The 14,932-nt window shown below is 34.7% G+C and overlaps 1 protein-coding gene across 7 annotated transcripts in view; it reads right to left on the reverse strand.

Moving 5' to 3' along the window:
* R3HDM1 (R3H domain containing 1) overlaps positions 1-14,932 on the reverse strand; it is a 59,330-nt gene that overhangs the window by 36,084 nt on the left and 8,314 nt on the right. For 4 of the 7 annotated variants that reach the window (XM_014072307.2, XM_014072310.2, XM_014072308.2 and 1 more), the window contains exons 3-8: positions 12,239-12,280; positions 11,665-11,754; positions 6,054-6,165; positions 5,042-5,120; positions 1,537-1,596; positions 1,315-1,455 (exon numbers count right to left, since the gene is read on the reverse strand). In XM_014072307.2, coding sequence (XP_013927782.2) covers positions 1,315-1,455; positions 1,537-1,596; positions 5,042-5,120; positions 6,054-6,165; positions 11,665-11,754; positions 12,239-12,280 — 524 coding nt within the window. The remainder of the gene's footprint in view (positions 1-1,314; positions 1,456-1,536; positions 1,597-5,041; positions 5,121-6,053; positions 6,166-11,664; positions 11,755-12,238; positions 12,281-14,932) is intronic. The other 3 variants (XM_014072312.2, XM_014072309.2, XM_014072306.2) reach the window with 2 other exon arrangements.

Below are 14,932 nucleotides of genomic sequence, written 5' to 3' on the forward strand. Positions count from 1 at the left end.
GTTGTAGATTCCTACTTTTAATGGGATCATGAGATACTTTTAGCTTTTAAACATCCAACTTCCCGGATACCAAGAAACTTTTGTAAACCCTTTTTTTAAGGTGTTAAAAATAATTATGATTGTGGTCCATAAAAACATACAAAATTATATGTCCTCAGACACTTCTTACTTGGGAGATTTGCAAAAAAGCAGGATCGAGTTTCTTTTTAATTCCCGAATTGCATTATAAAAGGATGAAATAATTCTCAAACGCTACCTAAGAATTATTGGATGACACAATGTAATTAGCAGGCACTTCGGAAAACCTTTAGACTGTCTTACCTCATTTTTTTCTTAAAGGTCCCTGAATTTACTGCCCTGCTATCACCACTCCACTCCACTGAGTCCTCCCAGTGTGCACTGGGTTGATGATGTCATTAACAGCACAGACCGGCACTGGAGCGGGGAATCTCCCTATGAGGAAAAGGTAAGTTGGGTTTTAGATTGCCAAGGTTTTCTAGCTAATTTCTTATTTTAAATCCCCTGAGATATAAAATAAGAACACTGAAAACCTTTAAATAATTTACATTGTCTATTGGTTCAAGGAAATGCCTGCTAATTATACTTGGGCCTTCCAGATTCCAGCTGAGATTGTCTTTGCCTTGAAAAGTATTCTAAATATAGCTTGCTCTCCAAAAACTTCATCAACAGCTGCCACAATGCTGTTTCCAAACCACCTCATGCAGAGGGTTATAACAAATAGATGCAGTTATCCATTGCATCTTGTTACATTAAATTTTAAATAGAACTTTTGGTCTCCTAGTTCATTTCTCCAACTAAGCAGCGGGGGAAGGATGGGATGGATATTGAAATACAATACAATTAAAGGAGTACTGAAATGGAATCACTCCAACTAGTCAGTAATTACCAGATTCTGCTTTTCTGCAAAGTCCAATTTAACTAATTAAAAAAAGAGACAGAGGCAAAACTCATGACTTTACTGCGACATCCAGTTCATCTGCCGAAGTTTTTCCTCAAAGAAATATGTGTCATTTTCTAGAAGGAAATTACTGTAATTCAGAAACATTTTTTTTTTTACAGAATGAAAACAGGATATATTTTTAGAGACATAATGGATAGGCTTCCCCCCCTTCTCCAAATTCAGAAGAAAACTCCGTAATCGTTGTGATGCTTACAGAATTAAGGATAAATTTTCACGCAGAGATATTGTAATTGTCCTGCTTTGATCATAAGCTCAAACTTCCATCGCTGATGAAATTCGATTCAACTCTTTAAATAATGAATAATAATAAAAAAAAAAGAACAGCAACTTACATTCTGGTACTGCTAGTTTTATTCACGATCACTGATTTCCCACTCTGATCCACGTTGTGCTCCAGTCCAAAATAAGCAGCTACTCTGTGCAATAACATTCTATGGTACGAGGTCATTGGGGGGAATTTTTTTCGTGGGATTCTGAAAAGAAGCAAGTATGTTTTAGGCTGACATAAGCCTCAGCTCATCTCCTATAATTACCTGTCGTCCAATGACACTTACTCATTATTCCCAATGAAATCTAAGATTTCCTGTTCTAATTTCAGCAGCATCATTCTGTCCCTGGAAGGCAAAATATAACATTCGTTAGCAGGGAAAGTGTCAAGTTGGGCAGACTTTCAGAGTCTGTAAACATATTAAACAAGTATATTCTCCATAATAAAATAATTATGCCAAGTGTAACAATATAGTAAGGATGCTTTTAATGGTTGGACAGCACTTAGCACCTCCTTTGATTTCAGATAGTTTAGGTGGCTCGCAGGAATAATCTGTGTTGTTTTGTCTTGAGCGAGTTCAAATAAACTATCACATCCCCCACCCACCCACCAGGACTTTAATGACTGCTCAGTTCTGAATATTTTTGCTACTTTGGGCCAGTCGTACAAATACTCTAAATTCACCAGAATATTGTGGGGATAAAAGAAGGCCCCAGTAATTAACTCAAATCTGTCAACTGTAATCCTAATCTTGTATAAAGGAACACTTATTAAACAAAATTTATACAGATAGCTTTCACTGACTCTTCTAACAATGAGTACTGTTGCTATGTAACATGATTGCCATTTTATATTTAAATACTACATATTAGGGAGAGAGGGAAGGAGAGGGCGGGAGAGAGATATATCCAAAGGAAAAATTAATATAACTCATTTTCTGTTTGGATTAATGAAAGGTTAATTAAACCCTGGCAGTAGAATAAGAAGTCTATGCAAAAGATCTGAAAAAGGTAAATTTTAACCACAAAAAAGTTCATCATTTTATAACACAAAGGAAATAGGCAAAAAGTATTTGGGGAGAAATGTGTTTTTTTCCCCTCTGTAAGTAATGAGCAAAGGTGTAAAATAGGAGGAAGGTATATTGGATATGCTCCCCGTCTTGAGTTATTTGTAAAAATAATAAAAGTGGGATACAAATCAATCAATCAATCAATCAAATCAAATGGTAATTGCACTGATCGCAAAGCATGAAAATCTGAATGGGTAAGGATAGTTGTGTGTGAGAAACAGAAAATTTGCTATAAGCAGATGGAGTGTAACTTTGTAAAATAGAATACAATAGGTTTCAATTGCTTATTATGCAATCCTAACTATCTGTTGAAGTCTGTATCTGTCCTGTTTGGTTGCTGTGCAATTATTTTACAGGGAAATAATTTTAATTAGCCATTATTAAATCATTTAATGTGTGTCTGTGTTTGTCTTGGCCCTAGACGTTTTGGCATATGGGTTCTGATGAGCATACTATACATGCATAAATAGATGCACCTGCATCACATGCACATATTTATTACATGGGGCAGATATGCTGGGATTGCTTTCAGAAACTCTAAGTTGATAAGATGGAGAAGCTGGGTATTCCATAGGGCTTTGTCTAAAACTTTTTTTCCATCTCTTCTCTTTCAGGAAGGTGGCCACTACTGAGTTAAATTCATAGTAGTCTTCCTCTAAGGTAGCAATAGCACTTAGGACTTATATACCACTTCATAGTGCTTTACAGCCCGATTTACAGAATCAGCCTAGTGCTCCCAACAATCTGGGTCCTCATTTTACTGACCACGGAAGGATCAGAAGGCTGGGTCAACCTTGAGCTGGTCAGAATTAAATTCCTGGCAGTAGAATGCAAAGTTGGCATGTAATATTGCATTCTAATGCACCACCACGACTCATATACAGTAGGTAGCTGTATCATATACTGTATTTTTCAGAGTATAAGTTGCACCTTTTTCCCTCAGAAAAGAGACTGAAAATCTGGCTGTGTCTTATAAACTGAATACAGCATTTTTTGCCTCCCGAAACCCCTCCCCCTTCACCAAAATGGACATACAGAGCCCGTAGAAGGCTTTCAGAGAGCTCCTGGGGGCTGGGAAAGGCAGAAATGAGTGAAAAACAGGCCACGACTCAATTTCCCCCCCCCCAAGCCCCCAGGAGTACTCTATAAGCCTCCTAAAGGCTATGCATGCAATTTTTTTGACAAAAACCGGGCCCATTTTTTGCTTGTTTGGTGGGGGCCCATCCCCCAGGAGCACTCGGCAAGCCCCCTAAAGGCTATTATGCCTTTTAAAAAAAATGGGCCCATTTTAGCAAAAAAAAGGCCATTTGGGGGAGGTTTGCAGAGTGCAAAAACTTTTTTTTTTAATTTGCCTCTTCAAAACCTTGGAGCGTCTTATACTCCGAAAAATATGGTAAACTCTTCAAAATGCCTAGAATCCCATTCTAAATTTCATGGCGACAAAAACATGGAAACAAATAACAGAAAAAAATAGAACTTTACTTGAAAAAAAAAAGGCAAAAAAAGGTTTTCTGAATATACCAAGGTTTTTTTTTTTAAGGTATAAAATCAGTCAAAACACCTCCAAAAGGAAAGCAAGGATTCTTGTGTATCTTACTAGCCAGGAACGAGGAATTTCATGCTATCTAGAAATATTAGAGAACAACTCCCACCATTGGTCTTCTTGGAGAAGATAAAGGACAGATTAGGAGTAATCTTGGAAGTTGTGGGTAACGTCTCTTCCTGAACTCAAGTTTACTTATTGAGAAGAATTAAGATGCTGTAATTTGAGACTTACTACCTGATAAATTGCATGCTCTTAAATGGATAGAATTCCAGAGAATTGCTTAAGTTCAGTTGTGTATGGTGGTTTGTCCCCAGGTACTGTGGTTTATTTTGTGTGGTTGCTATCTAATCTGAATGCAACATAGTAGTTTCTGCCTAGACAAGCAAGAAACTGAATCTACAGCTGTAGTTTGTTCTGAATTCCACCTCTAGCTTCTTATTTTTGCAAGACATATACTGCTGTCTTTGGATGAGTCATCAACCTACCATGTTACCATATCAACAAACCACAGGCAGGCAATGATTTCTAGCTGCACTGCTTCAAAGGAAAAAAATAACATGCCTCCAGGCAAGTTTGCAGCCAACCACAATTGCTGCCTTTGAATGCAGTCATGGCAACTGATTTTACCTAAGAGGTTAGAAAAAAACAAACTAATATCATACACTTCTGTTTAAAGCTCTTTGCCACAATCGAGAACATAGTTTTGACCATAATTTCTGGTGCAAGCTGCAGTTAATGTAAAATTGAATCCCAGATTCTTTCCTCACAACCTCACAAGAAGCAAAGAATCACTATCTACTCTTGTGAGTTTGTTCTTGTTGTGCTAAACCATAATTTGGTGTGATTTCTAAATATGGCTACTGTAGCTCATGCTTGCATAAAGTTAGACCTAAATTTAAAAAAATTCTGAAACCATTCCTGCATTTAACAGTGTTCCTATATAGGAACAGCCAAGAGAGCTTTGTGAATGCATCAAAAGATAGAATAAAAATAATATTAGGGGCTCCATTACAATTTGAAAAAGAATGTGCAGAAAAATATGACTTTAAATGTTTTTCAATAAAGTATCCAACAATAGAGCAAAATTTACAAATAGACCAAAGGAAAATGAATGAGAAATTCTGTAATATATACATCCATTTCAACATGAACATCATATCATGGCCACTTGTTTACCTGGGGTTGTTTTTCAATGTATTAACTAAAAACTCGTGTAGATCTATACCAGTTGAATCTGTATATTCTTGACTAGAATCTAAAATAAAAATAAATCCACAGTTAAGAGAACGCATTAATTCTTTCAATAAAACCAAGCCATTAATATTTTAAGACTGCTGTTTACAGAATAGCAGCTAGGATGACAAAGTCTGAAAGTTTAATGGCACACTGGCATGGATAGTCGATTGCTTCTCTATTAACAGAAAATGTGAGGGGAGAAAATCTCCCTTACTTTGTTTCCCTAACCCACAGATCTCTCAATAACCCTTCAGATGGTGAAGGACTGTAAACAAATGGAAAGGCAAGGAGAATGGGTCTATTTTTTTCCATTATGCCAGGCCCATCGTAAGGTTTATTCTGCAATATTCATGTGTTTTGCATTTCATTGTAGTGGAAAAGAGGTCTCTTGGTTTTCAACAATATTCCCAAGGTTGCAAAGATGGAGTATGAGCTGTACATTGTCCTGAGCCGCAGGCTGCTCACTCCACCTTGGAAGGAAGTTTGAAGGGAAACATATGAACGCTAATCTACTTACTGAAAGAAAAGAATCACTTAAGCCAATGTGTGAAATTCATTAATGTTGACATTTCTATCTCCCAAAAGATCACATTTCAAAAATAGCTCATGTCTCACATTAGAAATCTCATATACATGATATGCCAGTGTTCGGAATTCATATGTCTTCCTTTTTAAATTGTAGCACACTCCAATTACTTCTGAGCATGCAATTCCCAGAGAAAACTGCGTCTAAGATAGCCTAACTGCTCAGCTAAACCAACTCTTTATTTGCCAGGAGGATAAGGGGATTATATACTTTCAGCACTAATTAGGCATCTCTGGGAGATTCTTCAGAGAATAAACTTACCAATATAGAAAGAAGAGGCATTATGGTAAATACTAGCAACCTGCAGGTTTTTTAAACCTACAGCCCAAATCATGTAATTTAAGAAGAGAATAATGTATAGCAAACCTCTTGATAACATTTTCCTGGGTAATTTATCAGACTTCTCCTTTTCAGCTTCATCTTTCGAGGGTTTCTCTTCCTTTTCAAATAACTGTGTTAGCTGGATCTGATTTTTTTCCTGTTGAAAAGGAAAATTAACAATTTTTTCCCCTAAGAAAGGTATCCTGTAAAAAAAACAGTGTCTGTTTAAATAAGTCTACAGACGTAACAACAACGAAAATGCTAACATTTGGCTGTAAACCAAAAGGCCAATCTGAAATAACTGATTTTGAGCCTCTTAAAATGCAACTCCCTTAAGTTCATATGCCTGGGAAAAGGACAAATGATTCAAGAAACAATATTGCTTCTATTTCCTATAAAGCTAAATTTTCAAAGAAAGCCAGCTTCCATGCAATATTAAACAACGGCTTAATGGGAGGCAGGTAAACCTTAAGAACCACAATTGATGTTTTGAATGTACAGGCTCCCACACATCTTTGCATTTAGCTGGAAGGAAATTTAGGTAAGATTAATTTTGTTTTATTTGATTTGATTTAAATGATAGTTATCATGTATGAATAAGAAGTAAACCATGATTATAAGCCAACTGAGAGCCAGTTTGGTATAGTGGTTAAGACATCAGGCTAGAAACCAGGAGCCACAAAGTCAGCTGTGTGACCTTGGGCCAGTCACTCTCTCTCTGCCCTTGGAAGGAGTTAATGGCAAATTATTTCTGAGAAACATTGCCAAGAAAACTGCAGGGACTAAACCAGGTATTGACCATCAAAACTGACTCAAAAACGCATGCACACACACATAAAAGGGCCAGTTAATTTGATCTAGCCATACCTAATAACCAGACCTTGTTTTTAATCTTTATTCATAAACAATAAACCAGCTTTCATGAAAAGTAAATCTAAATTTCACAGAAGCCTTTATCTCTGGCAAAGAAGATGTCTAGGAACCAGATGGTTTCCTTGGGTTTGGTCCAACTCCAGAGAATATTCCAATTCCAACACTAAACAAGGCTTAGTAGTAATATGCAAATAACTTTGAAATATCTATGCTATGTTGTTTAGGTTGCAGTATCTCACAAAACAAAATCAATTTAAATAATTTAATTCTAACACAAGTACAGTTTCGTTGAGTTAGATTTGTATGCTCTGAATAGATACCCTATTTTGTGTTCAAATCTTATAAAATCTAACTCAATGGGAATATGCGTCTTATATGACTGAAATCCTCACATGTAAGAAAAGTAATTTAAGTTTCCAAGGCAGTGATTTTTTTTTCTTCAGTAACAATCATTTATATATATAAATGCTAGTTAACCTCTTCCAATTATCTGATGTTTTGATATTGTTAGCAACCTTGTACAAGATAGAATCAATCTCTTTTAAGGGAAACATGCATAACATTTCAGTTAAGTTAAAGAAGTGGAGGAGTTGCCTGAATGGCAAAGATCCACACTTTCTCGAATTGAAAATGATTCTGCCATTGAAAAAATAAATACAATACTAAGATAACGTCCCTTTTTATGACCCTGTAATCCCTTAATTTGGAGTAGAGTCAGTACATGCTATAAAAAAGCAAGCACTCACTTGCAGTTCTGTTCTTTAGCTTCTTTGTTTTTACGTAAAAATGAAATAGAAGTAGTTTAAGGAAAATGCTATATCAGATTGAAAATGTATTTCATTGTATGATTAACATATATTTTTTCTTGCAATAATTGGTTATACCCTTATAATATTTTAATGCTTTTATTTATCCCAGAGCTTTTCCAGGTAGATCTTTGGCACCAAAGAGCCAACTTTTATTTTTGTTCCAGTTGATATCAGATTTAAGAAAACGTGATTACAACCTCAATTGTAACAAATGAAACCTGTTGATGTATATGTTAACAGAATAATAAAATATCTTCAGTTTCCAGCGTCATTCGATTAAGATTCAGTGCTACCACCAGAGATAATACATTCAAGTTGAAAACCCATCAGATAAAGTTTTTTGAATCTTACATACAAACATGAAATTTAATTATACCAAAACCAACAGTGAAGAGCATTTTAAGACTGATCATAACAAAATTACAAATGTTATGATGCATAAGCTAGCCATATAACATTTGGGAAAGCCATAATTAGTACGTTATAGAAATTATTTAGTTCCCAGTCAGGTTTATGGAAGTAATTCAGTCCATAAGCCGGGAATTCTCTATGCAAGGATCACACATTTATTGTGGAACTATCTCTACAAAATATTAATATCTAAAAATATCTACAAAAATATTAATCAGAATAAAGAATGGGGTACAATCACTCATTATTTATTAACTTATTGCTTCGATACCTAGTAAAGACAGGTAAACCTTAAGAACCATAGTTGATGTTTTGAATATACAGGCCCACACATTTTGCCTTCCTCCTTACATTTAGATAGGATGAGATTTAGGTAAGGTTTGTTTTGCTTTATTTAAATGATGGTTATCACGTGTGAACAAGAAATAACAAGAGATAAATCATGATTATAAACCAACTAAGTCAGTTGAGTGTCTGAAAACAATACTATGCTTACAGATTACAGGGTGAACAGTTTTACTTTCTCACAACTTTCTACTTAGTAATCATTTTTGTTCCTTTAAATTTACAGAGTCAAATACACAGCAAGTTGGAAGACTTTATATATTAGTCTCTTCAACTATTATACTTCCTGAAATTTAGCAAACTATTAAGAAACTGCTATTAAGTCCATCACACTAAGTGATTTTCCAAAATTTTGTAAAAAGATAATGGACGAATGCCTCAAATTTGACAACACCCCTCCCCCTAAATTTCTTCCATGTGATGTCAAAACATTTCATTGTCCACATTTCCATTTCCAAATTGCCTTAGTTGCCTTTTTAATGATGTACTTCCTAAGATTTTGTGCTGTAGTATATCACCTTAAAATTTAGAAACTAAAATCCAGAAATCACACAGCCAATGTAATTCTTGTTTTAAAAAACTACAGAATAATGCAAAACTGATGAAAAATGGATTGAGACTGATACATGTAGCTTTGTTTTCCACTCAAATTCTGGCCGGTCCAATATAAATACAAGAGAAAAGATTTATCAGAGAACTATTTTCAATATATTACTTTCTAATATTTTTAAAAAATACTTAAAATTACACAAAAATTAAGATTCGTTGGAATTTCATGATCTAAAATTTCTAGTCTATTAGTAACTAGTAACACAGTTGTAAAAATATTTTACAAGAATGCATCATAGCTGCATACAAACAGCAAAAGATTCCCTGTACTTGGTTTTTCTAGAAGAGCAGAAACGGGAACGTAAAATGATCATCCAAATTTTTCATAGTCTGGATTGCTCTAGTAAAAGTAAATACTAAATTTTACAGAACAGAACATGATTTTTATAAATATTTTAAGGTAGAATATCTCATTTGTAAGGAAATAGATGAAAGCATATCCTCGCTATCAAATAAGTGATTTTAGGACTTCTAATTGGCAAAAGGATAAGACACCAGAATGACATCAAGAGTCTAAAGAGCAAGCTTATCTCATTTAACATGTGGTCAATCATAGTTATGCTAAAAAGATGAATGTCCACAGAGCAAATCTATATACTGTCTATCAGTCCAAAGTGGAGAGAACTATATTGCAGGAGCCACCCTGGTTACTAATCTGCTTCCAGATACAATTTAAGATGCTGGTTATCACCTTTAAATACCTACATAGCTTGGGATCAGGCTATTTCAAAGACAGCCTCTTCCCTATTACATCTACTTGACCCAGCAGGACAGGAAGGCAGAATATATTACAGGTGCCATCAATTAGGGATGTACATTTGGAGGGACCACATCATTTTTAAGAGGAAATATAGTAAGATCTTTGCCACTAGAAGGAACTAGATAAATCTGCCTATTTGACCCTGGGAACTTCTAATAGCTAAAATGATCCAATAAAAAAAGTTAAAAAACAATATAGAAACATATGAAAACATGAAAAATGTTTAGAAATCAAATCATTCTATACGACTGATTATCAGTTGCAACAAACATGGAAACTTCCCATGAAGAAGACTAACTTCCAGAATTCTTGGCCAGGATGGCCACTGCTGGCAATTCTGGAACTTGAAATCCACCTCAGTTGCAGGAGACCTGGTTGCGGAAGGCTGATATAAATGAATAGCATAAGAAAAGGTAGTTCTATATAAGTAGTATTGCTTTACTGAAGTAAAAATAAAACCTTGACATTCAAAAAATATATGAGTATACATTTTCTGCATAAGTACTGTGAAGCATGCTGATTAAAATAAATAAAGCACAACTGCATTCCAATATAGCTATATTTCATTTTATTGATAAGGAAAATAAAAGCCCTATCTGTTGATCATTCAATGCACTGAACTGGATGATATGTCACTCAGAATTTAGTCTTAAAATTATTTCTAGTAGGAATATGAAAAATTAATCCTGGAAACCAAAATTATTATTCTGCCAAATAAAATGTGGTTTCAAAAGTCCTATTATTCAGATGGATTCTGAGAACATCTTACTCTGTCAAAATTAATCTCTCTTAAATAATCAGACGAATCTCAACAAGTTTAACAAAGTTGACTCTAATCTTTTCTATTATACTTCATTTAAAATAATTTTCTAACATCTGTAATTATTTATCTGACCCAGCACTTAAAATACTAAAACTACTGTTCTTTTAAATAAATCCTATATATTATTCATAAACATGGTGTTAAAATAAACAAATACACATTGTAAAAGCATACATCCAGTTTTCTATATTACTCTGCCAACTATCAGCATTCTAATTTCATACTGAATAGAAAAAATAAATTAATTCTGATAGTGAAGCTATCAGAATAAAAAGAATATACACAAGACTTAACACTTTCAAGTTTTGGAAGCCTGTTAAAATAATCAGTTTATACCCAGTGGCTTAATACAACTTGGTACAAGAAAAAGATGCAAATTTGCATTTAATAAAACTAAAACTAAGATCTCTGATACCATCGTATTTCCTCAGATAACAGCCACAATCTGAACAGATTTATATGTGGGACTCTTCTTTAGATATCATGCAAACTATAGTTTGATTTTTGTGAAATATTGTATAGGTTCACAATGTTATGCCGTACATATTAGTGCCAAGGGAATGTTCACTACAACAAAGAGGAAATTCAATCTGATTGATACCATTGCTTCAATTCTAAAGCTGCTGAACTGTACTGTATAAGACAATTGCTTTTTTTTAAGTTGTAGTGTTACATTTTGATACCAATCCCAGATTTAAATATTCCAAAGTATATTATCTTTTAAACCACACAACTGAATGTAAAAGACAATCAGGAAGCCAAATGAGAAGACTTCTTTTTTTCATTATCTTCGGGTAGTCACATGGGATAGCACATGAATGCAGATGTGTACTCAACTACATATTTTACAGTTGTTAAGTCAAATATTTAAAGTTTAATCATCAGTTTGTTGACACTCATACAGATTCATTAGCATGCTCCAAATAATACTTCTTGCATTCCCCACCTCCTCCTTTCAAATCATTCCCAAACATTTTTACATCACAAAAATGAAAGTAAGAAATCTCAGAACTATTTTATTTTTACCTGGATGTCCTGCGAAATTTCAGCTGTGGGAGGTGGAGGAGATTCTTCACACACAGCCAGGCTCCGAACTAGCTTTAATTTTGTACTTGACTAAAGAAAAGTATTTATAATTAAAAACTACAGTTCACAGTTATTTTCTTTAGTTATCTTGCGGTCAGCTACAAAACAAAACTGCTTACTTAAGGATGTCAATGACTTTCAACACACAGTAATTTATTATTTGGGGGCAAAAGCATCCCCACCAAAAAGCAAAAAAATAAAAATAAAACTCTGATGCCCATTTAAGCTTTGAAGTCACCACAATATCAGCAAAAAGCAAACTACAGTTAATGAAAAAAAGAGGGTTGAAGCAAAAAGCAGCACTATTTTCTCTGTCTAGCAACATCAAGCCACCAAAAATATAAAGGCCAAGCAAAAGCAAACAGTTAGGCAAATCATAAATCCAAAAAACAGAAAAATACACTTTGGTTGCCAACAAAAGAAAGAACAAAACTAATTTTCAATAAACAGCCAGGCTTCCATCAAGCATAAAGACTACCTTAGCATGCCAGCACAGCACACATTTCTACTGTACCTTTGACCTTTTTCCTGTCTGTCCAAAAGATTGCGCTGGCCGCTGAATGGTGAGCACAACAGAAGAGAATTTGCATTAAACGTCATATACTGGCTGTGTAAGGGATTTGTTGTGCACAGTAGAACGAAAGCAATTTCATGGTGGCCGTTAGTTACAGGATGATCCATCCCATGAGGAAATGCAAGAACATCCAAGACCTAACTACTGGGATTGGACTTGTGGTGTGTGTGTGTGTGTGTGTGTGTGTGTGTGTGTGTGTCCATCCCACGTTGTCAAATCCTTGGCAACAGTTTTGCCTGGACACTGAAAAATTAGCAGACTTCAGAAACCCTTATGGTTTGTGAGACTGAACATGCACCAGGCACAGAGAAAAGGCTCCTGCTTCTTTACTTGTTCAGTTTTGACAGGTAAGGAGGCTGATAAAATAATACGAAATTGAAATTTTAAAATATTTGCTCATCTATGACAACCACCACTGGTAATGTCCAGTTTCTAAATGAAAAGGCTGTTCCTTGTCTTTTTTACCTTTTACAACTTTGTGGAAAATAGACACTATTCTTATCTCTTTTCAATATATTATTCAATGATAACCTTCATCTTTAGGGAGTGCTGTTATGCTTATAAGTGTTGAACTAATACATCTTTGGATAGATTAAATTAACTGCTAAGGCTACACCATGAGGAAAAATTAGAGATTTAGAACTGTTCTACCACAGTGTGAAAAATGTCCTGAAGTGTCACATCAAAACTATCATTTTGTGAACTATAAAATTCCTGTCTTCCACTCAATTATAACTTTTCCTGATCCTAGGGGAAGAGACTGAAGCATTGACTGTAATATTTATAAGCACTTTATAATTGTTGCCCTTCTTACTCAAGAGTGCTTGCAAGGAAAATCATATGGGATCTTTATATATATATGCTCTTGAATTCCACAGAAACAATGTGAAATAACACTGTTCCTAGCAGATGCTTAATAAAAATGTGGAAACCCACTCACTTATTCAAGAAAGTGTTAAATCTAGAATGAGAAATTGCTTCAGCCACATTTCCATAGTAGAAAAATTAGGCATGAGTTTCTCCATCTATGTATTCTGATGGATAATCTATAAATATCTGTTAATTCTCCTTCCATGCTTATTGATCCGTTCGCACATAAGAGTTAGTATAACACTAAAGCAGGCTGGTTAATAAGAAATGCTAACCAAAACTCCAAGTAGCCAGCAAGCTTGCCGAGTAATCCTGGGTATTAACCTCTATTTTAGTTCACACAAAGATCACTGAAATAAGAACTAAGAAGTACAGAACATTTTTTCCTGAGTGGGCATGCAATTTTACAGTATACAATAAAGAGAAAAAAATACCAAATGCTTACCTAAGCATAGCATACGTGGTTATAGCTTTTAAAAAACCTTCTCACACACAAGCATGTAGGCAATGAGATCAAAGATATCTGAAGACATTAGAATAATTAAAACCACTACAAAATTGTTTATGATTCTTATTATGCTAGATAAAAAGAACAGCTTCATACTTGGGTGGACTATACTTATATTGTGCCACATCATTCACATCTGCTTTATATAGGATGAACACTGATGGTTTAATACTGGAGTCAGCAACAAATACCCATAAATATTGGATATGCTTCTTGGCATCTCCCAAAGACCCTTTCTCTAATAATTAAATTTTATTCTGTTTTAAAAATTGAACTGAAAACAGATGCATGGCTTTTAGTTGCTCTATCATCCTTCTCTTCCTCTCATTTCAGATGGATCTAGTCTCCAAAAAAACTAAGGAAGTAGAAGCATGGTAACAGAAAGCCTGTTTTAATCCAATCACACCAGTTATGGAAACAAGCAAGCAGGCAGTTGCTCGAGAGAAGTACAACAGGCTTTCAGGTGCTTCAAATGGATAACACACAAGGACTCAGCGGAGTTCTAAATATTCCTTCACCATACTCATATCTGGAGAATTTCTTTGTACTACAGGTAGTCCTCAATTTATGACCACAATTAAGCCCAAAATGTATGTTGCTAAGTGAGAAATTTGTAGTTTTGCTCCATTTTATGACTTTTCTCGTCACATTTGTTAAGTGGATCACTACAGTTCTTAAATTAGTAATACGGTTGTTAAATGAATCTGGTTTTCCCACTGACTATGCTTGTCAGAAGTTCGCAAAAGGGGAATCACATAATCCAGGGATATTGCAACCATCATAAATGTTAGATAGTTATCAAACATCCTAAAGTAAATCCTGTGACCATGGGAGATGCTGCAATTCATAAGTGTGAAAAATGGTCATAAGTCACTTTTTTCCAATGCTGTTGTAACTTTGAACGGTCATTAAATGAACTGTTGTCAGTCAAGGACTACCTCTACTGTGCTGTATTTAAGCCTGTCAGTCACTGTTTTACTTCACTTTACTCCAATACATTTTGCTTTTTGCTATAGGGCAAATAAAAGGATGAGATAAGTTACAAAATAGTGACATTTCTCACAACGATCCTTCTTCTGATTTTACGTTCTTTCTCCTATTTAATTTTTTCATGTTAATCTCTTGCAACTATAGAAGAAAACAAAAAGCAACCCCCTCTCTATTTCTCACACTTTTAACAGTTGACTTGATCTAATGCATTGTTAGTAGGCTCAGTCTGAAAACAGAAGCTGACTTTTTCAGTATGCTTATGATAG

Source organism: Thamnophis sirtalis, unplaced genomic scaffold (assembly GCF_051295495.1).
Source record: "Thamnophis sirtalis isolate CommonGarterSnake01/CBP01778 unplaced genomic scaffold, rThaSir2_p1.2 scaffold_1, whole genome shotgun sequence".
Taxonomy (NCBI): Eukaryota; Metazoa; Chordata; class Lepidosauria; order Squamata; family Natricidae; genus Thamnophis; species Thamnophis sirtalis.